Below are 26,239 nucleotides of genomic sequence, written 5' to 3'. Positions count from 1 at the left end.
CTTGAATGGTTTGCAACAGAAATCTAATTAAAGCAAGACAAAACTATTCCTCAGAACTATCTGATTACTAGTATCAGTAGTCCAAAAAAGGTTAACCTCAGTCATCAATGGTAACATGCAAGAGTAGAAAATAAGCCTGGTAACATTTTAAGAATACTTTCTCAGCTGGGCTTGGTGACACGCTCCTGTAATTCCAGCTGAGGCAGGAGGATTATTGCAAATTCGAGACCAGCCTGGGCTACAAAGTGATCCCAAGGCCAGCCTGAACCACACAGTGAGATCCTGTCTCAAAAAGACAAGAACAAAAAAAAAAATAACACTTTCTCAGGGCCAGGGATATAGCTCAGAGGCACAGCACCTGCCTGGCAAGTGCAAGGTCTTTTGAGTTTGAACCTCAGTACCAAAAACAAACAAACAAATAAAACTTTCTCAAATTGTAATGGCATAAAAAGGGATTAAGACTTTTTCCTATAAAGAAACAAAAAAATTCTTTCAGCATGCTGAGATCAAACAAATAAAACTGCCTATGATTGTATTTCACTTCTATTTATTTATAATATTTTGGTGATGTATATTTTTGTTTTTGAGCAGAGTCTTGGTATGTAGTTCATGTTGGCCTTGAACTCATTATGCAGCCCACAATGGTCCCAAACTGACAGCTATCCTCCTGCCTCAGCCTCCCTGCTGCTGAGATTACAGATCTGTACTATTCTGCCTAATAATGTATATTTTTAAATGGAAAGTACTTCCAAGTAATTTTACTACCTTATAATATGGTTTTAAAAAAACTGATATCCTAGAATGATGTCTCACTTTGAAATGAGTCAATAGGAAAACAAGTCTCAATATACAATATCTGATTTTTTTAGTCAAAAAGACAGACATTAAACCATTACGGAAGCAGATGCGGATATCCCCATTTGTATGGGTAGACAGATACTTAGGCAAAATATCTCTGGAATTATAATAACTTCCATGATCAAGTAATAACTAAATTCTACAAAGCACCTTGGTTTCTTTTTTCTTTTTTTTTTTTTGAGATAAGGTCTCACTATGCAGTTCAGGCCACACTGGTTTCTTAAGCATAAGAAAAAAATTTCCACACAAAAATAAGTATACAGGGCTGGGGGATATAGCTCAGTGGCACACACACCTGCTTGGCAAGTGCAAGGTCCAGAGTTTGATTCCCCCTACAAAAAAGACCAAAAAAAGTATATAGCAAAGCATGGTAGCGCACGCCTTTAATCCCAACACTCAGGAGGCTAAGGCCAGATGATCACTGCAAATTTGAGGCCAGCCTGAACTATACAGTGAGTTCAAGGTTAGTCTGAACTACACAGTGAAACCCTGTCTCAAAAAGACAAAAAAAAAGTAACTTAAGGGGCTGGGGATTTAGCTCAGCGGCATAAGCACCTGCCTTGCAAGCAGACGGTCATGAGTTCAATCCCTACTATTGATTAAAAAAAAAAGGTAACTTAAAAGATCACTATACAAAACTAAATTTCTATCTTAATTTGCCAAATGATTCTTGGCTTTATTAGTTTGATTAACATTTTAGGTGGAAAATCTCCCCCTAACCAGGATTGAACTTGCAATCTCATGCTTACCAGACAGGCCCTTGTGTTGCTGAGCTAAATTCCTAGCCCTTTGACTAACATTTTAGGGCAGCGAGTCTCAAATCATCTCCCTCATAATCCCCATTCCTTTTTAGGAGGTCTATAAGATTAGAACAATTTTTTTAAAAAAATTATGATGTTATTTGACTTTTTACTCTTGTTACTTCCCAACTATACAGAATATATCATAACATACAAACTGAATGTAGAAGCAGATATGTCAATATACCTGTCTTCAGTTATAGATTTGCAAAAATATAAAATAATGCCATTGGCCAGGGATTTAGCTCGGCAGCATAACTCCCTGCCTCACAAGCGGGCGGTGGTGAGTTTGATCCCCAGTACCAAAAATATATACATAAACAAATAAAATAAAATAACACCATTCTTCTTGCTCTTTTTTTTTTTAACTTTAGGAGTTATCTTTCATTTAAAATTTTATTTACATAATCTATAATGGGTTTATTAATGATATTTTAAATGAATTAATAGTTCTTACATTTCTCAGGTTTAATTTATAATACAGTGAATATCAATAGATACAAGTCATACAAACAAAAGCTCATTGTGAATCTCAATTATATTTGAATATAAATGGCTAATAAGAGCAAAATGTTTAAGAATCACCATTCTATAGAGTAATATCCTGAACATGAAAAGAATTAATTTACTCTCAAAGCTTTAAAGGAGTTAAAGCATAAAGTACAAATAATGTTCGATAAGAAAAATGGAAGTAATACTCACCAAATGGATCTTCCATGCCACATTTAACCAGTTTAGGGAGATGGGATATAGTTTCTAAAATGAGAAAAAGGTGAATGCTATAGTTAAAACATAAAATCCATCACTTTTTGTTTTTAAAAAATAAGCCGAGCTAGGCATGATTATGCAAGTCTGTAATCCCAGCACTTGGGAAGGATGCTGAAGCAAGAGGCTCTTCATGAGTTTAAGGTCAGCCTGGGCTATACAGTGAGTTCAAGAGCAACCTGAAATACAAAGCAGAACCCTGTCTCAAACAAAACAAAACAAAGCCCAATTCAGTAACACTGGTTAAAGTTTAAAATTGGAACATTATAGAAATATACAACTTATTAAAGAGCATTTCCAATTGAGTGCTATCTAAAAAGAGTTGAGATACATAGAATACTCACATAAAACATTTAAGACATTTTCATTTAAAAATTTATCATTCTCTATTTCTTCAAACAATTCCCATTCTGAATCCTTACATTAAATTTGTTAAGAGTGTAAAGAAAAGCTATTATGCAAAACAAAAACAAATTCATAAACATTTAAGAAAGGATATAAAAGACATCTTTGAAGGAGGGAATTTGTCTTGCCTGAGGAAAGCAGAAGTTATTTTAGATATGATGGCTCAGTAAATTTAAGCATTCTCAAGTATGAAAACAAAACATAGCAAAAAAAGTTTTGAAATAAGTTTAAGTATATTCAGCCTCTCTCATGCCAAATCAAAACAGTTGTCCACCCAACTCAGCTTACTACCCCTCTTATGCTTTTAATCTGAAGGGCATTCCCCAATAAAAACTAGCATTCCCCAGCCTGATTACTAAACTCCAGCTAAGTGCCCTGAGTGATTGGAGAAAACTGGGAGAAAGGTGGGTTTTGGAGTTAAATCACTAACAGACTAGATGGCAATGAAGACCTCTTAGCTTGTTTTACATGTAATGCAAGTTTTCCCTGACACAAATGTTGGTCCAATTCCTAATCTTTCATCACTGCTGATCTATCTGGGTAAGAGAATGCACACTAATAAGTGACTTGATAAGATGCAACAGGTGCTGTCGAAAATAAAGAAAAAAATATAATGACAATGGACATCTGTAACCTAGTACTCTGGAAGGCTGACACAGGAAGGTCTCAAATTCAAACCCAGCCTGGACAATTTAGCAACTTTGTAAGACCCTGTCTCAAAATTAAAATGAATGAATGAATAGAGAGTTAGCTCAGAGCCCTGGATTCAGTCTCCAGCAGGAAGAAGGGCGGACTACAATGGAACTGAAAGTGTTAAACTCAATTGATGCTCCAGAAAAAGATAAAAGGATAAAAGTGATTAACAGTCCACTGAAAGTCAAATCTGAAAGCCCCAACGAATCTTTAATAACTTACACAAAGGCTTAGAGAACAGAAAAACCTTATGATCAGAATCAGTGTAACCCAGATTTAAAAGTTGATTCATAATCAAGGGAGAAGGGCTGGGGATTTAGCTTAGTAGCTTAAGTGCCTGCCTGGCAAGCACAAGGTCATGAGTTTGATTCCCAGTACAAAAAAAAAACCCACAAAAACAAAACCATAGTCAAGGGAGATGTGTTACACTAAAGTTATAGCCTCATCCCTAACATGTAGAATCATGACTTTTAGTATCTTTTTTTTTTTTTTCTTTTTCTTTTTTCTGGTACCAGGGATCGAACTTACAACCGCCTGCAAGGCAGGTGCTTCTGCCGCTGAGCTAAATCCCTAGCCCCGAATCATGACTTTTAAACCGGGTTTAGTGGCACATACTTGGAATCCCAATGCTCAGGAGGCTGACAAGGGAAAAGGAGAGGTTAACTACTTGGGATACAGAATTTAACACCCTGGCTAGAATCCCAGCATAGGTAGGGATGCAGCTCAGTCGTGGAGTGCTTGCTAAGCACGAGCAAGGCCCAGGGATCAAAACTTCAGTGAAGGTATAAATTTGTTAATCTTTTTTTTTTTGGTCTTTTTCTTTTTTATTGGTACCGGGGATCGAACCCGTGACTGCCTGCTTTCAAGGCAGGCGCTTATGCAGCTGAGCTAAATCCCCAGCCCCAGTGAAGGTATACATTTATGAGGATGGTTCATAAAAACTGGAAGAGTGATAGCTTACACTAATTGCAACACAAAATAATAGTGGCAGAGGGAAGTAGAAGGGATTTAAACAATCAGAAATGTAGGTATCCTGAAATAGATGTATTAAAAAAATAGATGTATTACATTTGTTCAGGCAATTCATTAAATTATGTTCGTGGAAACAAAGGGGGATGACATATAAAGAATGTGTTGGTGAAGGGAACCAGCATTATTAGGAAATTTAATAGTTACTTTTCTCCATTGGAAAAACTGTCACAAAATTCAGTTCACTGAACTTAGCTGATTGATAGCAATGGCCATGATTCAACCCTAAAACAAAGTGCTGCAGCATGGTAGATCTGACAGATTCCAAGCTCTTGAGTAAGGCAAACAAAGAACTGCAAAGCATACAGCCAGTAGCGAGGGAAAAGCAGTACATTAACTGAAGGTCACAAACAAAAAAAGGTGCCAGGATGACAAAATGAATACTGCATACTCTTTGCTCACCATATACATGAGCTTGGATCTATCTGTGATAACAAAAGGAGATGACAAGGTCCTGGTATGCAACTATTAGAAGTCAAGTGGCAAAAAAAAAAAAAAAAAAAAGAAGTCAAGTGGCTACAATTACCACAATTAGAGTAGCAGTCAAAGAGATCAGATTCACAGGTTTATGAAGATGGTTAATATAACCTTCACTACAGGCAAAATAGATGAGTGGCCAGTAAGAGTACTACTCTAGGCTGGGATGGGATATAGCTCATTTGGTAGAGAGTGTGCTTAGCTTAGCACATAGGAGACCCTGAGTTCAAACTTCAGCACTACCCACTTCCCCTCACCCCAATGCATATTACTATTTTGTTTTTGTTTTTGTCTTTTTGAGACAGGGTCACAGTAAGCAGTTCAGTTGGCCTTGAGCTCACTATGTGGCCCAGGTTGGTTGTGAACTTGCAATGATTATCCGGCTTAGCCTTCTGAGTACTGAGATTACAGTGTACACCACCACACCAGGCTATACTACTGTATTTGAAACACCAAAAGAAATCAAGGTGAAAACGAGGATGCTCCAACAAGAAATCAGAATCCTATAGCCAGTTTCTAGCCCAGGTGAGTTTTAGATTCAGCTCACTGACAGGAGATCAGGTACCCACAAGAAAGGAAACCATAACATCAAAGTATAATAGTTTCTTAAGAAATCCACAGCCCTGGGCTGATAGGTTAGCTTAGCAGTACAAGCACCTGCCTGGCAAGTACAAGGCCATGAGTTTGATCCCTGGTAACAAAAACAAAAACTTTGGTGTTCAAAAGGTCTCCGTGGCCAGGCATGGTGGCACATTACCAGATGCCAGCAAAAAGCTGAGGCAGAAGGATCTCATGTTTGGGGTTAGCTCCGGCAACTTTGTGAAACTCTTCTAAAATAAAAAATAAAATGATCTGGGGATGTATTTTAGTAGTACAACATCCTTTGGTTTGATTCACAATACTTAGTGGGGGAAAAAGCTCTTTGTACTTAAGAGTTTAACTCTCTGTAGTGTCAGTCTTTAAATTTTTATAATTTTATCTATAAATTCTGTAAGTAAAGACTCATAGGAAAATGGAGCATGTGCTGGGGGAACTTGGAGCCTTGACTCACACTACCTCCTACTTCCTCCCCTGAAGGGGCTGTCAGTGCCACAGTGCTTTGGTGATGATTCCCTGTCAAGAGACAGGGACCTCTTACCCACTCTCAATCTAGGCACACTAAGCAAAAAAAATTATGTAGTAGCTTTACCTATAGCTGTTCACTCAGATAACTATAAACTTGGGAAAAAAACACTAATGTTTTGAGGACTGGCTGGCACTGATACCTAGAGCCTGGAAATATCATCACAAGATTATAAGGACTAGGAAATAAATTGAGTCCTGCTGACACTCAGCTCACAGTGTAGCCCTAGTGTCTGTCTGTAGGTCCTCCTACTGGCTTGAATATAAAACTAAGACAAACATGAAAATTTACGAAACTCTTATTTTGCATTCTTGGCCTATGAGATAAGAATTATCATATGGGAGAGAGCTAAGTAGAATAAAGCCTCTAAAACTGCCCAACCCCACCCAACAATATAACAACACATCTATAAATCCAGTATTCGGGGGCTGGGGATTTAGCTCAGCAGCATAAGTGCCTGCCTTGCAAGCAGGCAGTCGTGAGTTTGATCCCCAGTACTGATAAAAAGGGGAAAAAAAAAGATGAAATATAAATCCAGTATTCTGTGAGGCTAAGGCAAGAATATAGGATCACAAAGTTTGCATGGGCAATGTACACGATTCTTTCTTAAACCAACAAACAAAAAAGAATGATGGTACACACAAAAATGATGAAAAATGGCAGGCACCAAAATTCAGAAAACATTCCTTTATTTCACATGAGTACATTAAGTATCTGTTACAATGCACAACATATTGAATCACGAAGATTCATACAAACAAGGCCACATCCATTTGTTACCAGGTACACATGTTATTTCTGCATTATGTTTGTAATCTGGTCATTCGGCGATTAGACTAGAGTAGATCTATTTATAAAATTAGCATTTTTTTAAAAAATCGGTACCAGGGATAGAACTCACGACTGCCTGCTTGCAAGGCAGGCGGTTATGTTGCTGAGATAAATCCCCAGCCCAGTAGATCTATTTATAGACATTTGGCTGGGCATGCTGGCCTGTAATCCCAGCACTCAAGAGGCTGAGGCTAAGGCAGGAGGATTGTTGTGAGTTTGAGACCAGCCTAGACTACAAACAGAGCGCAAGGCCAGCCTGAACTGCATAGAGAGACCTTGCCTCAAAAAAGATATTTATCTCCCATCCAAAATTGCTTGCTTGGGTATTTACAAGTTGTTTAATTTTAATTTATATTATCATTTAAGTATTAATTTCAATATTATATCTAGTTAATATTAATATTATAATTCAATATGTTCATCATGTGTTGCAACAAAACAATAAATATATCCATCTGGCTAATGATTTTAACTGGGGTTATTTTTAGATAGTTTATATGATGAGCATCCTAAAAAAATCATTTTAGGGCTTATTTTCCAGTTAGGTTTTTTTTGCGGGGGGAGGAATGACAGAGAAAGACTCAACCAGTTTACATCAGCCATCAGTCATGGCCTTCCCAGTGCTGATAAAATGGGCACATGAACAAAGATGGCAATGGTGCCAGAGTCACACATTATGATAAGCCCAAGAGCATTAACTCCCAATTACAAGGATGCTCTAGTTACCCATGCTACTAAAGAATCCAAATAGCCAGCAACATAGACAAACATTAAGTTCCCAGATGGCACCCTATTTTAAGGAAGCCAACTGATTACTGACAATGACTTCATTACATTTGGACCCTTCTACCCTGGAAAGGTAAAAAATATGTTCTGACAGAGATAATATTTTGAGAACTAGGGAGGCTGAGGCAAGAGGACTACCATGAATTTGAGGACACCCTGTACTACACAGTGACTTCAAGACCAGCCTGAACTACACAGCAAGATCTTGCCTCAAAGCAAAACAAAATGGGCAAAGGATTTAGCTCAGTGGTGTAAATGCCTGCCTGGCAAGTGTGTGGTCATGAGTTCGATCCTCGGTACCAAAAAAAAAAAAAAAAAACCAACCACAAACTTTTGGTATAAACCTACCTTTCCTGCCCTTGTGGATGCAGAAAACATCACTATAGGAGAGCTTGGGAAATATTTGCTTTACCGGCAAAGGATAACTCCACACAAAACTGTGACATGCCAGTGAAACCAGTTGGTAGTAAATTACATGCAAGAAAGAGCCCAGGATCATGGAACCTGCTGGTGGTACCATCTAAACACTGCTAATTAAACTGGGCATAGCATGTTTCCCTGTAGTCCCAGCACTTGGGAAGCTGAGGCAGAAAAATCACTTAAACTTACATGTTTGAGATCACTTTGGGTGACATAATAAGATAGGAGGACCAATTTAAAAATTTAAAATTTGGACAATTCAAAAAAAGGATCTGAACAGTCATTTCTCAAAGGTATGTAATTAATTAACAAGCCTATGAAAAGATCCTCAACATCATTAGTCACCATGGAAAATGTAAGTAAAATTACATCAATTAAGTGGGTACCAATAATAGCAAGTGTTGTGGACCTCCCCTCCCTGATAAGTGGCTGTGGTGTGGCAGACTGTGGCCCTTCCAGGGGGAGAGCCACCAGCAGCTCCTGAGATCTGCGCCATGTTGGAACTTAGAATGTTGGGAAGCCAAGCAAGCACCTCCCCTCCCTGGTAAGCAGCAGTGGTGTGGCAGACTGCGGCCCTTCCAGGGGAAGAACCACCAGTGTCTCCTGAGATCCGTGCCACGTAGAAACTTAGGACACTGAGAAGCCAAGCAAGCAGCTCCCCTTCCTGGTAAGTGGCTGCAGTGTGGCAGACTACGACCCCTCCAGGGGGAGAACCACCAGTGTCTTCTGAGATCCACACCATGTTGGAATTTACAAAGCTGGGAAACCAAGCAACCAGCCTGCTCTCTGCTAAGCAATATTGAACCTACTGGTACATGGCCTAGAGTCAAACATCCCACTTCCCCTACCCGCCTTCTCTTGTCCCCTCCATTAGCAAATGGGAACCAGAAATCTGAGCATCTGCTGGGAGGCTGACCATAGCAAATAAGGGGGATTTCCTTCTACCATCTCTTGGGGAATCTGTGAATTTTAAAAATATTTTTTGACAGTGAATAATGAACCAAACAGTTAAGGCAGTTAAACTGTACCTATTTAAAAAAAAAAAATCAGATGTATTATATTTGGCAGATAAGATTAAATTCGGAATGTGTTATACCATTAACTATCACAGCAAGAACATCAACTTTCACAGGACATTTATTATGCATGGAAATAGTCACATCATTAAGTATGTACCCTCACTTTTCATATAATACTGCCACTTGCTTTTGTCTCCTGAGAGTTCCAAAATAGTTGAGAACTGGTTAGAAATGGTCAATGGAGAACTACAAACATACTACAGTAGAACTATCCATGACATAATCTACTTTTAGATAGAAGGAGAGATCTAACAATCACCGACTTAAAATTATACATTGGAAGGCTGATATAGGCGGATCACTTCAATTTAGGAGTTGAAGGTCTGCCTGGCCAACACACCAAGACTGACTAACACACATGAAAGAAAAAAGAAAAGAAAAAGGGAGAGAGAGAGAGAAAGAGGAGAGAGAGAAAAAGAGAGAAAGGAAGAAGAGGAGGAGAGGCAAGAGAACAAGGAAGAGGAAAGGGAAAAAGAAAGGAAAAAAGGAAAGAGAGTCAAGTACAAAGATACCACCCTTCTTTTCATTAATCCTCATATATTCTTCCTGTTGGTTTTTAAAGGACCAGGTATAATGCTGCCCCAGCTCCTTGGGAGGCAAAGGGAAGAGGACTGCAGGAGTTTGGGCCAACCTAGGCAAGACTCTATCCCTTTTTATTCCTTTCTTTGCAATTCTAGGGATTGAATCCAAGGCCTTGGCACTGAGCTATATCCACAGCCTTTTAAAATTCTGAGACAGAGTCTCACTAAATTACCCTAGCTGGACTCAAATTAGAGGTCCTCCTGCCTTAAGCTGTGAGTGCTAGGATTGTAGATATGTGCCAGCACAAGCCCTGGTGTGGGAAGCCGCCTATGATGGTGCCCATTTCCTGCTTCCGGGTTCTTCCCGGCCTGAACAAGCCCGCCAAATTGTCATGTCTGCCCAGTTACCCGTGACGCTAGCCTATCAGCTTGTTAGACGCGCTTCTCTGTGATTGGATACTGCTTCCCCTTATAAGAGGCTGTTCCTGCCCCCAACGGGCGGAAGAGGAACCAACGTTGAGGGTGGCGGACCTTATTAGGTCCGGTTCGCTGTACACAATAAAGTTTGAGAGCTGATCCTGCTCGAGTCTGGCCTCCTGTCTCCCGTGGCTCCGGTCACCCTGGGATGGTGGAGAGTGTAAGCAAGCCTTGATCTGTAGTTCTAATGCTGCCCTTGTTAATGATAACCAGAGCCTTGGTGAAGTCTACAGAAGACAACTTGGACAGCTCTCCTTGAATGCAGAACAACAATTGCCTCTGCATTATTTAACCAGGTCTTATCTCCTTGTACTGACAATGTACAGAGCTGGCTAAGTATTTCCTTCTCTCACAAAAAAAAAAAATTGAAAAAAAAAAGGGCGCTGGAGATTTAGCTCAGCGGCATAAGCGCCTGCCTTGCAAGCAGGCAGTCGTGAGTTCAATCCCTAGTACCGATAAAAAGGAAAAAGGCCAAAATATATATATATTGAAAAAAAAAATACTTCCTTCTCTCGTCAATTGGCTCTAAGCAATGTGAATAGGAATAGCTGAGGTCCTGATGTGTAATCTTCAAAGCCAACCAACAGTTTCCTGTTTTCTCCCTTCCTGTCTCCCTATAAATAGCTGAGCACAGCAGGATGGCAGAGCCACATAGCTCCAGGAATGTCAACTGGGTTTGCACCTCAAGATGAGAGGCTGAGTTCCCAGGGCACAAAAGTTTACATATCAGAAACTGAAGCAGCAGCCTCCTAAACATTTAAATGCGACCCCAATTGAGCTATGCACACTGGTCTTTCTGCATATTCTTCTCTCTGCATATTGTAAAGTTACTTTCTGGCCTCCTAGCTAAGTCTAGCTCACGGACTCACATAATTCCCACCATTTTCACCATCACTTATTCTCAAGCCACTCCCTTCTTCACGAGTTAAATTCTGGGTGAGGCCCTGGGTCAGGGCCTTTGTCTGTCAGTCTTCACCTGGATCAGACTTAGGACGCCTTGGCTTCCTATAACTATGAACATGTCTTAGTGTCTTTATTCTCACTGTGGGTTGCACTGGGATTCCAATAACATTTCAATGGGATCACAAATATAAACTTTCTAGATTTCATGGAAGATCGGAAAAGGGATTATATGGGGCTGGGGATTTAGCTCAGCGGCATAAGTGCCTGCCTTGCAAGCAGGCAGTCGTGAGTTCGATTCCCAGTACCGATAAAAACGAAAAAGACAAAAAGAAAAGAAAAGAAAAGGGATTATACTATTTGGATTACAATAAAATCAATACCATATAGGTGTGAGAACTTTATATTTAATAATAAAAGTAATAAATAATCAGGAATACAGCTCAGTGGCACAGTGCCTGCCTGGCAAGCACGAGGTCATAAGTTCATCTCTGATACTCCCCCCAAAATAAATAATAATAATAAATAAAAATTTAAAAAGGAAAAGAAGCTCCTAGCACTTGGGAGGCTGAGGTAGGATTGTTGCCAGTTGAGACCAGCCTGAACTACAAAGTGAGCCCAAAGCCAGCCTAAACTGCATTGCAAGACACTGTCTCAAACCGCCCCCCAATTTTTTTTAAATTAAAAAAAGGAAAAGAAAATAAGTAACAAAGCAGATCTATGAGGCTCTAGAAAAAAATCAAATCAGAAACAATTTTTCAAATAACTACAGAGATGGTAACCATAATGAGAACTTAGGAAAGTGATGGAAACCAAGAACATTCAACAAAGAAAAGACATGGAATCCATGAAACAGATTCAAACAGCTATCCAGGAGATTAAAAATTCCATCAAAAGTATACACAGCAGAATGAGTCAATGTGAGGACAGAATATCAGATATAGAAGACAGGATTGGGGTTAGCAGTCATGAACAGAAAAGAGTTCTTAAAAATAGCAAAGGATCGGGGGCTGGGGATTTAGCTCAGTGGCATAAGCGCCTGCCTTGCAAGTGTGTGGTCGTGAGTTCGATCTCCAGTACCGATAAAAAAAGAAAAAGACAAAAAAAAAGCAAAGGATCACAAAAAAATCAATTTAACAACTGCCACATAATGCATAGAATAATATAAGATGATCAGAGTCAAAGAAAAAGCAGGACATGGTGCAAACAACATAAAAAACTTGTACAGAAAAATAGCAGAATAATTTCCAAACAAGAAAAAGAACATAACATACAGATAAATGAGGCATATAGAACTCATAAATGAGGCATATAGAACTCTAGTGAGTCACAGTCACAAAAAATCTACACCAAAGCATATAACAGTCTAGATTCCAGAAACTCAACACAAGATCAGAATATGAAAAGTTGTCAGAGAAAGAAACAAATCACCTACAGAGGAAAGTCCATCAGAATCACAGCAAACTTCTCAAAACAAACCCTCAAATCAAGGAGAACCTGAAGTATTCAAGCACTAAAAGAAAATAACCTCCAGTCTAAACTGATGTGTCCCACAAAACTATCTTTCAAAACTGATGGAAAAATAAGATACTTCTATGAAAAAGAATATCTGAAGAAATTCATAATCACCAAGCCAGCATCCCAAAATGTTCTTAAAGACATGCTAGAAAGAGATAACAAGGACTACGACTCCATGAAGCCACACACAGTGAATCTACCAGGCAAGGCAAGTAATTAAACAAAGGAGAGGAAAAAAAAAAGTACAGAACTACCAACAGTAAAATAAAGTGACAAGGATAAGTCAATAGATATCAGTTATAACCGTCAATACAATGGTCTCAACTCACTAATCAAAAGAAGCAGACTAGCTGAATGAATGGATCAAGAAGCAAGATTCAACAATATGTTGTATACAAGAAAAAAATTTAATTCAAAAAGAAATTCAAAGACTAAAATACTCCATGCAACAGGAATCCAGAAAAAAGGCCAGGGTAGCTATTCTGGTGGCAGAAAAAATAGATTTCAAGTCAAGACTGATTTAGAGAGACAAAGAGTGTCATGACATCCTTGTAAAGGGAACAATCCAAGAGGAAAAGATAAATCATAAATCATAAATATATATGCACTGGGCTGGGGATTTAGCTCAGCGGCATAAGTGCGCCTGCCTTGCAAGCCTGTGTTCGTGAGTTCGATCCCTGGCACCAGTAATATATCCAAGTAACAGCACACTCAATTATATAAAGCAAATATTAACAGACATGAAAAATAAAATAAGCACTAATACAATTGTAACAGGGACCTCACCACCCATCTATGGCCAAAAATAGACAAATCAACTAGATAAAAGATCAAAGAAATATCAGAACTAGAACTAAACCCAATTTTGAACAAATGGTAGATTTTGAACAAATAGTACATGTCTACAGAGTATTCCACCACACATCAGAATACACATTCTTTTCAGCTTCACATGGGGTGGTCTCCAAAACAGACCACATACTAGCTCATAGAACATGCCTAAGTACCAAGGAACTAAAATTATTCCATGTATATTATCAGATCATAGTGCAGTGAAATTAGAAATTAATGGCAAAAGAAGCCACAAGAACTTTATAAACACATGGAAATTAATAAGCACTCTCCTGAACAATCAATGGGTCACAGATGAAATTAAAGAGGAAATTAAGACAGCTTCGTACAATTACACTATAATGTGAATTCAACATACTGGGACCTCCAGGATACAATGAAAGTAGTCATATGAGTCAAATTTATAGCACTGAATTCTCATATCAGAAAACCAGAGCAAGCTCAAATAAACAAACTAATGCTGAACCTCAAATTTCTGGAAAAAGCATGTCAAGCCCAAAGCTCATATGAGGGAGGAAATTAGAAGGTTCAGAGCAGAAATTAATGCAATGGAGACTCAAAAACAAACAAACAAAAAACCAAAACCATATGAAGAATCAATGAATCAAAGGCTTGGTTCCCTGAAAGATTAAATAAAATTGACAAATCCTTGGCTAACCTTATAAAAAAAATGGAAAGACTCAAATCCATGTAATCAGGAATGAAAGAATGAAATTACAACAGATCCTGCAGAAATCCTGAAGATCAATAACTAGTTTGAGAACCTCTATTCTAATAAGATGGAATACAGAAGAAATGGACAGGTTCTTAGATATATATGAATTACCAAAGCTGTATCAAGGTGATTCAAAAATTCTAGATAAATAGTATCAGTCAATGACATTGAAAATGTAATTTAAAAACTACCAACAAAGGAAACCCCAGGTCCTGATGGATTCATTGCTGAGTTCTATAAGAAATTTAAAAAGACTAAATACTGCCACTCCTCAAGCTCTTTATTTTTTTTTCCATACTGGGGATCAAACTCATGACCTTGTGCTTGCCAGCCAGGCAAACGCTTATGCTGCTGAGCTCAACACCCAGCCCTACTTCTCAAGCTCTTTATGAAAGGGAAGCAATACTCCCAAATTATTCCTAGAGATAAGCATTACCCTCATACCAAAACCAGAGAACTATTCAACCAAAATGAACCACAGTCGAGCCTGGTAACACATATCTGTAACCCTAGCACTTGGGAGGCTGAGGCAGAGGACTTTCCAAGAGTTCAAGGGCAGTCTCGGCTAGTAGTAAATTCAAGTCCAGCTTGGACCTGGACTACAGAGCAAGACTCTGCTCAAAAAAAAAAAAAAAAAAAAAAAAAAAAAAAAAAAATTTCAATCAGATACTGGAAAGCAAATTATCAAGATCATGGTATGTATTCCATAATCAACTAGGTTTCTTTCCAGGGATACAGAGATGATTCAACATATGCAAATCAATAAATGTAATATACCACATCAACAATGCCAAGTACAAAAAGCATATAACCATCTCAATAGATGCAGAAAAAGCATTTGACAAAGCCCAACACACTTATGATTTAAAAAAAAAACCTATGAAAATTAGAACAGAGGGTCTTTATCTCAATCGAGTAAAAGTCATCTATGACAAACCAACAGTCAACATCAAACTAAGTGGACAAAAACTGAAAACTATCTCTCTAAAATCAGGAACAATTCAAGGATGTCCACTGTCACCATTCTTGTTCAGTATAGTTCTGGAAACGTGGGCAAGAACAATTAGCGAAGAGAAATAAATAAAAAGAATAAAGATAGGAAAGGAAGAAGTTATCATTATTAGTGGGTAACATGGTACTTTACATAGAAGAATCCAAAAAGTCCACCAAAACTTTTAGATGTAATAACCAAATTCAGTAGCATAGCACAAAGCCAACACTCAAAAATCAAGAGCAATCTTGTATACAAACTCTCAGAGAAAGAAACTGGGGAGACAACACCTTTCACAATAGCATTAAAAAAATGATAATATTGGCTAGGGATATAGTTCAGCAGCACAAATGCCTGCCTGGCAGCCACAAGGTCCTGAATTCAATTACCAGTACCAAAATAAAATCGGGGGTGGGGGGGCACAGTGATATAGCTCAAGGGCATAAGCACCTGCCTGGCAAGCACAAGGTTGTGAGTTTGATTTCCATTAAAAAAAAAAAAAATACCAGGAGTCAGTTCAACAAAGTAAGTAAAAGACCGCTACACTAAAAACTACAATACTAAAAATAAGTAAATAAAAACAATACTGTGAAAAAAGGACATTGAAGAGGATATCAAAAAATGGAAAGATACCCCATATTCCTGGGTAGCAAGAACAAGTATAATAAAAATGGCCACACTTCCAAAATTCTTATACGGATTTAATGCAATCCCGATCAAAATACCAATAGCACACCTCACACAATTAGGGAAATAATCTTAAGAGAGACCAGAAGAGATCTAGAATAGCAAAAGCAATTCTGGACACCAGAGGCAAGGCAAGGAATATCACAATTCCTGACTTGAAATTATACTACAAAGCTACTGTGATAAAAACAGGATGGTAGCCAGGCATGGCGGCACACACCTGTAAGCCCAGCACTCAGAAGGTTGAAGCAGAATTGCTGTGAGCTTGAGGACAGCCTGGACTACATAGTAATTTTTAAGACCAGCCTGAACTACAAAGTGAGCATGATACTGGCAAAAACAAAGAAACAAAATGGACCAACAGATCAATGGAACAGAGTAGAAGATGCAGAAGCAATTCTAAAGCTACTCAACTACCACATCTTTGACAAAGGAGCAAAACACCTTCACTAGAAGAAAGCCTCTTTAATAAATGGTGATAGAGATGGTGGAACCCAGGCGGACACAGAAAAAGGCAACTCGCCCGCCCTCTTGGTATGCGCCTTCCCCCGCCCTTGGGCTGGAAATCAACACACCCCCCCTCCATTAGCAACTGGGGACAGAGTTCTGTCTTGTTCTGTTGTATTTTTACTACCTTCAAAAAAAAAAAGTACATGGTGCTGGAAAAACTGGCTTTCCACATGCCAAAGATTAAATCTAGACTTTTATCGTTCACCATGCACTAAACTTAAATCAAAATGGATTAAAGATCTAAACATTAAAACAAAACATTTAATCTGCTGGAAGATATAACAGGTAAAACTCTTTTGAAGACACTGGTGTAGGCAAAGACTTCATGAACAAAACCATGATCACACAGGTATTAACAACTGGGATCTCATCTTATAAAAAAGTTTTTTGTGGGGGCAAGTAGCAGGAATTGAACTCATAACCTCATGCTTGCCAGGCAGGTGCTTGTGCTGCTAAATAAACTAAAGCCCTTGCCCCTAAAAAAGCTTTTGAACAGCCTGGTACAAAATTTTTGCCATCTGTTTCTCAAAGGACTAACACCTAGTGCTTGCTTCAGCAACACATTATACTAAAACAGGATTAACATCCAGACTATGTAAAGAACTAAAAAAAAAAACAAACAAACAAACAAACAAACAAAAAAAACCAATTTAAAGACTCAATTAAAATAGGCATCTGAAATGAACAGGCACTTCTCATATGGAACAGAAAAATCTTCAACATCACTGATCACTTGAGAGATGCAAATTAAGACAATACTGAGATTCCATCTCACTCCAGGAAAAATGGCTATCATTAAGAAACCAACCAACAACAAATGCTGGTGGGGTTGTGGTGACAAAGAACCCTTCTCCACTACTGGTAGATGAGTAGACTGGTGCAACCATTGTAGAAATCAGTATGGAGATTCCTTATAAACTAAAACTAGAGATTGTATTTGACCCAGCTATTCCCCTTCTTGGTATTTTCCTGAAGCAATTAAAAGCATCATACCACAGTAATTAAGCCCACCCATGTTTACAGAAGCATATTTAAATCTTGGAAACAGCTCTGGAGATATAGCTCAGTGTCACAGTGCCTGCCTGGCAAGCACAAGGTCATGAGTTTTATGCCTGATACCAAATAATAATAATAATAATAATAATAATAATAATAATAATAATAATATCTTGGAAACAGCCCAAATGCCCACCAACCAATGAATGTGTAAAGAAAATGTGCTTTTCTTTAGTACAACAGAGTACCACTCTACCTAAATAAGGATAAGCTCGAGCTATTTCTAGCTAAATGGATGCATCTTGAGACTATTAAGTAAAATAAATTGACACACATATTTAAATACCACATTGTTTCTCTGATGTGAGAAACTGAAATAGTAAATAGAAAGTGTAAATAAGTATAAAAGTGTAAAAATGTATAAAAGATATGTATAAAAGATTTTGGGAAATGGGAAGAGGATATTCAAATGAGAAGGAAATAGGGGAAAGAAGGGAAAAGGAAGAAGGGACCGAAAAAGAAAAAAAAAGAGAACAGAAGGAAAAAATGGAAATAAGGAAGGGATGAGGTGTTGAAGGGAGAAGAGTGGAATGGGGAAAAAGAACAGGAAAGAAAATTTGACAAATGTTATGAAAAAGATCCACATAAACAGTTACGATATCTTCTATGAAGATGTGACTACCTGTGAAAGTTTACAGGACATTAGACCAGAGAAACCACCCATTTACTTCTTGCCTTATTCATAAACTTCTTCCAACGTCCCTTTTCTAACAGTAGAGTAAAAATAACTTACAACAGGAATTACACAAACATATAATGTACCAAATACTTATCCTACTTACTCTTGGGAACAATCCCATAAGTTAGGTAAAGCAGGAATCATTATCTTCACGTTAAACATCAGAAGTTCAAAATCAAATAGGTTAAGTGAGCTATTCAGAATTGTACAAATAAGAGAACTTTTTTTTTTTAGTACTACAAATCAAGGGCTTTGCTCATGCTAGGCAAGCTCCTACTACCAACCTATATCCCTAGCATAAAAATTAATGAGAGGCTCTGGAGCTGGCAAAATAACTCAGGGGTAGAGCACTTACCTGGCATGGATAAAACCCTGGATCCAATCCCCAGTTACACACACAAAAAGAGGGTTATGTTATTTTGAACTTCTTTATGACTCCTCTTTTTCCCTACCCGTACTCTAGCGAGACTAGAAACCCCAGGTAGGAAAAGATTTATTTTTACTGTTTTGTCCTCTGGGCCTAGAATATACAGATTTACATGAAGGAATGGATTTAAAAATAAAGTAGACTATTAACTGATTAACATTACAGCATTTATTCATAGGGGGTTTAAATTAATTCTGTGAGTTAGAATACCAAAAATATTAGTGTCCATTTTCATCTAAGATCTTTATTCTCTAGCGTTCTTAGTCCTGCCGATACTTTTTTTTTGTCTTTTTTGAGACAGAGTCTCACTATGCAGTTCATGATGGCTTTGAGCCTACTTTGTAGCCCAGGGTGATCTTGAACTTGCAATAATCCTCCTGCCTCAGCCTCCCAATGCTGGGATTACAGGTGTGTGCTATCACACCCAGCTTTGTTGAAACATTATTGTATATGAAAATTCAGCAATGTTCATATCCAGAAAAGCCATTATCATATGGTACAGTTTTTTTAAAAAAATAAACTATTGGGGCTGGGGATTTAGCTCAGTGGCATAAGCGCCTGCTTTGCAAGCAGGCAGTCCTGAGTTCAATCCCTGGTACCAATAAAAATGAGAAAGACCAAAAAAAAAAAAAAAAAAAACTATTATGTCCGTCAAAAAAAATCTTGTATACTAAAAGCAAAAAACATATGGGAAAAAAGTTCCCCATTTTATTGACATAATCAAAGACTTAAAATGGGCTTCTACCAAGAAGCAGCAGCCAATCAGCCACTGGAGTAAGCCAAGCAAAACCATGCCTGGCCCTTCCAGAGAAGCCAGATAACGCCTCTGGTGAGCCTGCCTCTAGTGAGCCTGCTGGTGTTGTGGCTGAGAATCAAGAGGGCCACCTCCCCGCCCCCCCAAGCAACCAGCTGGTTTGGAGGACAAGCTGAATTGATAGCAACTGAGATACAAAAAACAACTGAACACTTGTATTGTTTGGTTGACTTTCCAGGCCTGGGGCCAGCAGGCTGAGCAGCTATTGGGAGGATAACATGGGACATAGCAAATATGGGGGATGTCCTTCTGTATTGTTTTTGAAGTCCAATATTGTTCTGTTTTGTTTGGTTCCAATTTATTGTTTTGCTTTATTCAATGTTCTGGTTTGACTGGTTTTATTCTGTTTTGTTTGCTTTAATTTTGCTATGTCTAGTGGAATGGACAACTATTGTGAAGATAAAAAAATATACTATGGTAGGCACTGTTGATTTCTCATTATCCTGCTCTGAAGTTCTGTACCAATTTCATTGCTTTGTTTTGATTGGCTTTATTCTGTTTTTTATTATCTTTAAAACAAAATAAATAAATAAATAAATAAATAAATAAAATGGGCTTCTACTCAAAAAGGCTAGATTAATTGTACTGACTAAATTCCATTGGTATGCTATGCATTTTACCTAAGAATTAAGAGAGTTGAAATAGGTTTCTATTTCTGATGTCACATTCATGGCATAAATAAATCCAAGATTTAACTGCAGGTTTGAAACAGACTAAAACTTTTATTAAAGGCAGTAACTAAAAGAAAGCTTCACTGGATTCGATGCTTTGACTAAAAAGGTATACACATCTCAGTTCTTTTTTCTTTTTTACATTTAAGTTCTGTCTTTAATGTTTCAGGGGCCTAAACTGCTGTACCGATGTTCTCAAATGTATTACATTAACAAGCTATTTAACCACCTTTTGTGTATGTGTGGTGGTGGTGGTGAGGTACTGAATATTGAACCCAGAGGCTTGAGTATGCTAGACAAACACTACCATGGAGTTGCATGGCAGTAACAAACACTACCATGGAGCCCCTTTCTTCTTCCTGGCTTCTTTTCTTTTCTTTCTTTCTTTCTTGCTTGCTTGCTTCCTTACTTTCTATTTGAGACAGGTTCTCACTAAGTTGCTCAGGATGGCCTCAAACTTTTGACCCTCCTGCCTCAGTTTCTCAAGTAGCTGGGATTCTAGATGTACACAACCATGCTCAGGATTAACCATCTTTTCCACTTTTTTTTTTTTTTTTTTTTTTTTTTTTGGTACCAGGGATCAAACTCACAATTCTGTGCATACCAGGCAGGCACTTGTGGCACTGAACTAAATCCCTGGCCCTTCACTTTTTTGGGGGGGTCTCACTGTGCAGTTCAAGGTAGCCTTGAGCTCACTTTGTAGCCTAGACAGATCTCCAACTGGCAACGATCCTCTTGCCTCAGCCTCTCAAGTGCTGGGATTACAAGCATGTGCTACCATGCCTGGCCTACACTTCACGAAATTTTAAAATCACAACTGAATAACTCATCACTCTTTTACCTCCAAGGTTCCATAACATTGCTATTCTCCCTACACAAAGTAATCAAATCATATCCTAAAAACGAAGTGTGGGCATCAATATTCAGTAAAATTTATGGGCAAGATTATGATTCCACATATTCCCGTTCCTTACAAATCAGTTTCCTGATTTAAAAATAAAATTCCCATTATTTTTCTCTACTATGCAGACTTAAGCAAGTTAAAACTGAGTTAGTATCATTAGTAGCTGCAATAAGTGTGAGGTAACAAAGTAATTAGACTTGGAGCATGACTATTTCCTACATGAATCAACTGCAAGTCACTTAACATTTCAGGAGCTAGGGGTTTTTTTGGCTTTTGGTTTGTTTTTTGTCTTTTTGAGACAAGGTCTCACTATGCAGTTCAAGCTCGTCTGGAACTTGAAACCATCCTCCTGCCTCAGCCTCCTGAGGGCTGGGATTACAGATGTGTGCCACAATGCCTGGCTAAGAGCTAGGTTTTTATCAGCTGTGAAACAAGAGAACTTGGGCCTGGGATGTACTGCAGTGATCAACAGTGCTTGCCCAATGTGCACAAGACCCAGCCCTATAATAAATAGAGGAAACCACCACTTCACAAAATTACATTTAGAATTAAATTATACAATGTTTACTTACAGTTATTGTAATAAAAATTAAGTTACAAAAAGAATTAAATTACAAAGTGTATAACTTGTTTTTTAAAAAAGAGCATTTATAACATCATCATGTTAGAAAAACTAATAGTAGCATCCACTGCTTACTTTTTTTTTTACCGGTACCAGGGATTGAACTCATGACTACACACTTGCAATGCAGGCGCTTATACCACTGAGCTAAATCTCCAGCCCCATTTTTCTCTCTCTTCCTTTTTAACCACTGCTTATTTTTAAAACTAACAGCAATTCTGTGGCTGCATCTTCAAAGCTTAGCAAGGGAAACAAAAGACTCACTGGCGGGTTAAAACTGAAGAATTGAGATTGGCAGAGTGGCTGCTTACCAATAGCATGCACAAAAAACCTTGGGTTCAATCCCTAGCACACACATACCTTTAAAGAACTGCATTAAGGCTATCTCAACCGTATATAACATTACTAACATAATCCAGGATTCTCAGAGTAAGTTGTTTCCATTATGAGACATAAAACAAAATAATAAAGTGCAAAGTGCTTTATTTGCTAGAAGAGGAATTGGACCTATTTTACTTCAAAACTCTCCCCTGACTCATGAAAAGGGGTCCTTTCTTCATTCCAGACTTTAAATACCAATTAATTTTTTAAAAGGAGTATCTGCAATAGCCTTTAGAAAGCTTTACCTTGGCTACTGTAGCTTTCTTCTAATAGCCCATCCTGCTTCCTCCATGGTGTACTTTTATCTTACTTTTTACTGTTACTGGGCTCTAGCTCGCTCTGCAGAGCCAGTTTTTGCCTCACTCTTCACTTTTACTTTTTCAAATAAACTCTACCACAAAAGCAAAAGCTTCGGCTGGGTGGGTGGTAAATGCCTGTAACCCCAGCACTCAGGAGGCTGAGGCAAGAGGATGGCTTCAAGTTCCAGGCCAGGCTAGGGTACATCATGCATTCAAGACCAGCTAGACCCGTCTCCAAAAAAACAAACAAAAAACAAAACAAAACAAAAAACCCGAAAAGAAAGCTTTATCTTAAGTTACCACTATCTTACAAAATTTAATCAAATTCACACAATTTCGAGGTTCTAGTAAAAATAATACCATCCCTCATTCCTGAAAATGGTTTCATCTCTCTTGGTGAAAACGTGAGTTCTAGAAACCACTAGGATTGTTTTGTTTTCCTTTATAGAATCTTTCTACTAATGGACATTTCTTTCGATTTTGTTTTTAAATCAAGGCAATAAAAGGCTCAAAGTACTTTAGCCTTTTACTGGAAGCAATGAATAATACTCTAAGAAGGCCTTCCCCACCGTCCCGATTCCAGAGGTGTGTTAAGCCAATGCCATTCGCGTGACTACTTCGGTCCGGGATCGCAGCTGCCAAAGACACCGCTGCAAAGCCGATTCCTTCTCGGTTTCCCGGGGCGGATTTCAGGGGCTATTTTTCATGGACTCACCCCTCTACCAAAGGGGAAACAAAATCGCCTTAGAGATTTGTGTCCTAAGCGGTCTGGGGCTGACTTTTACAAGTTGGTTAATAACCTCGAGGTTTCTACAGAAACTGCCTGGCTCCGAAGCCTCCGCTCTACCCAGCGCGGATACGAAGGTCTGAGGGTGGACAGTTTTGAAAAGTGGACTTTGTCCCGATCCGGTTACCGTAATCGGATCCCCCGGGAGCGTTCCCGTCTGGAGCGCCGCACTCCCCTGAGGCGGCGGCTCTACACACCCGCACAAAGGGGCCAAAGCAGCCCAGACAAAAGGGCCCTGACAAGCCTGGGGGGCGGAGAGGGAGATAGGCGCGGGCCCGCGGCAGGCGGAGACACCGCCGCGGGACCTTTGTGGGAGGGCCGAGGGGGAAGGCGGCCGCCTCGGCCCGCCACGCCCTGGCCCAACGCGACCGCCACCACTGCTGTTCCCACGACTCCGCTCCGACCGCGACCCCTCACGGGGTCAGGAACACGACCCGACCCTGACTGGCGCTCACTGGCTGACCCTGAGTGCGTGCAGCTCACTTTCCCTTGTTCGCTGAACTCACCCGAGTAGCAACCGCCTCCTCCTCAGTCTCCACGGCAGTTTCTCCCGGAAATCCTACCTGGCCTCTGGCCGCCAGGCTACAGCCAGAGCCTCCGACCCCTGGGGAGGTGGGGTAGAGGGAGCGGGCTGGACAGTGGAGGTAGGAAATGCCGCCGCGGAGGCTCACGGGACTTGTAGTCACCGATCGGTGCCCCTTACATGGCGAGCTGAGCCAAATGGCGGGAACTACCAGCCCTTCGCTCTAGGCATGCGCCGCTTGCGGCCGGTACTTCACTTTAAAAAGGACAGGAAAGTTCCCTGGTACTGAGCAAAGTTAAGATCATTGGGTTTGGGAAGGCAGGATCCAATACTGTGCTAAAGGCAGTTCCTGAAGGGAGCTGATGCAAGAAACCGTGCCCAGTCCGCATCTGGTCAAACTTTAGTTCCATTCTCCCCAAAAGAAAAATTGAGGACCAGTTTGAAATGCAAAACATCTGTAAACAAAATACCCTCGATTTGGTGTGTAAGAAGCCCAAGAATCACTCTTCAACCTGTTAAGTTCAACCATTCAACATTCACAATATTGCAACCTCTTTGCCTTTTCTCCGTTACTGTCACCTGGTGGAAGTCACTGTCTGCAAAGTGGCACGCTTTTCAGGCCTCCATTCTATCACTCTCCACTTTCACACGACTCTAGAAGATTTTTCTAAAGCCAAACCTATTGTGATACTAGTAGTATCACAACTTAAATTAGGCATAAATGTAAAACCTAAAGCTACAATGTTTCTAGAGGAAAAAACAGGAGAAAAATGCATAAAACAACTAATTGTATGTTACGAAAATAAAAACTGTGCCATATTTAGTAGCACACACCCATAATTCCAGCACTCTGGGATGGTGAGGCAGGAGGATCATAAATTAGAGCTGGGTCAGGACAACTGAGTGATTTAGTAAGACTGTCTCAAAAAATAAAGCAGGGGACTGAGGAGTTAGCTCAATGGCACAAGTGCCTGCCTTGCAAGTGCGCAGTACTAAGTTCGATCCCCGGCATGGGGGGCGGGGGTGGAGAAGAGGGTGGGAATGTAGCTCATTGGAAAGACTCTAGGTTAAACCTGGAGGTGGGGAGGAGGTGGTCCTTACTACTAGGTTAAACCTGGAGGTGGGGAAGAGGTGGTCCTTAGTATCAAGGGAAAAAATTATTGCCAGAGAAGCTCTAATTGTGGGATTTAAGTATCTATCATCTGTGGGGTTTTTTGTCACTGGGAAGCTGAGGTCCTAATGCTCCGAGGCACTGGACTCCTCACTTTCTTGGTCTTCTTTTCTTTATATTATTTCATTTTGGTTTTTTGAAACAAGGTTTCACTATGTGAACACTGGTTTTTTTTTTTTTTTTTTTTTTTTTTTTTAAATCGGTACCAGGGATCAAACTCACGACTGCCTGTTTACAAGGCAGGCGCTTATGCCGCTGAGCTAAATCCCCAACCACCCAACGTCTCACTACGTAGTTCAGGCTAGCCTGGAATTCACTATGGAGCCCAGGCTGGCCTGGAATTTGTAGGAATCCTGCCTCAGTCTGGTGAGTACTGGGATTACAAGGTTACACTACCACGCCAGGATATATTCTTTGTGTTCTTCATAAAGAATTCAGTCAAGACACATAGGCAAAACTCTAGGTAGAATTTATTATAAACTAGATATGGGGAGTTATACCCTCAAGTAAAAAGATGGGCAGTACCACAAAGGCATTGCCCCAAGTTTGACTTTGGAAACATTTTTATGTACTCCACAGTTGCTCTTGCTGTCAGGATAATTTATGATTCTTACCAACATTTTGCCTAGAAGTTACTTTGGAATTGTAAAATGTCTTCCTGCCCTTTTATTTTGAGACATGGGCTTGCTGTGTAGCCCAGGCCCCCCTTGGAGTTGTTGGAATCCTCCTGCTTCAGTTGTCCTTAAACTTGTTGTGACCCTCCTTCTTCAGCTTCCCCAGTGCTGGGGTTACAGGCATGTGCCACTTCACTTGGCCTTCCTGCCTTTTTAGATGGTCAGTGTTTCATTATGTAAGAAATCTAAGAAAGTTAAATTCTTAATTTAAATTAATATACTAGGTCCCAGCCCAAGGCAAGAGGGTCATAAAAATATTTCCTTTCCTCGTATCATTGGGTATAGGTGATAACAGCCAGGAATGCAGTATATCTGGTTCGGGAGTTAGATAGCCAGGTGGCCAATGTTAGAAAGAATGTGCACAGTGTGTAACTTTTAAATGTCATTGTGCTCTTTGAGATTATTTTAAGTCTGAGAGCTAACATAGGACTAAAACTATTATACGTTGATATCTTTACTTTTTATTTTTGATACATGGTCTCTCTATGTAGTTCACACTGCCCATGAACTCACTATGGAGCCCAAGCTAGCTTCAAACTCTGAGCAATCCTCCTGCCTCAGCCTCCCAAATGCTGGGATTACAGGTGTATGCCTTCAAGATGATGTCTATTTCTTTACTTAACTGGCAATGAATGCTATTTTGGCCCCTTTTGGCCCACTAATATCTAACTACTTGTCTAACAATTTCAGGGAAGAGGATTAAAGAGGCAACTCCAGGTACTACTAATAGTAGTAACAATAGTAGTAATAATAACTTCTTGAACACCTACCAGAAATTTTACATGTTTTAAAAT

General features: G+C 39.4%; 1 protein-coding gene across 4 annotated transcripts in view; it reads right to left on the bottom strand.

Annotated features, from left to right (window-relative positions):
* The window catches only part of Phactr4 (phosphatase and actin regulator 4), an 82,793-nt gene extending 59,052 nt beyond the window's left edge, over positions 1-23,741 (bottom strand). For 3 of the 4 annotated variants that reach the window (XM_063235889.1, XM_013154086.3, XM_023565670.2), the window contains exons 1-2: positions 23,584-23,733; positions 2,361-2,414 (exon numbers count right to left, since the gene is read on the bottom strand). Coding sequence is in view for 1 of the 4 variants with exons in the window: in XM_013154083.3 (XP_013009537.1) it covers positions 2,361-2,376 (16 nt within the window). In the remaining 3 variants the exon portion in view is untranslated. Of the gene's footprint in view, positions 1-2,360; positions 2,415-23,583 lie in introns of all 4 variants that reach the window. The other variant, XM_013154083.3, reaches the window with a different exon arrangement.
* Positions 23,742-26,239: the final 2,498 nt, after the last annotated feature.

Source organism: Cavia porcellus, unplaced genomic scaffold (genome assembly GCF_034190915.1).
Source record: "Cavia porcellus strain 051 isolate PalLab524CR breed Dunkin Hartley unplaced genomic scaffold, mCavPor4.1 scaffold_25, whole genome shotgun sequence".
NCBI classification, from domain to species: Eukaryota; Metazoa; Chordata; class Mammalia; order Rodentia; family Caviidae; genus Cavia; species Cavia porcellus.
The sequence above is the reverse complement of the archived record's forward strand: the minus strand, read 5'-3'. Positions and strand labels throughout refer to the sequence as shown.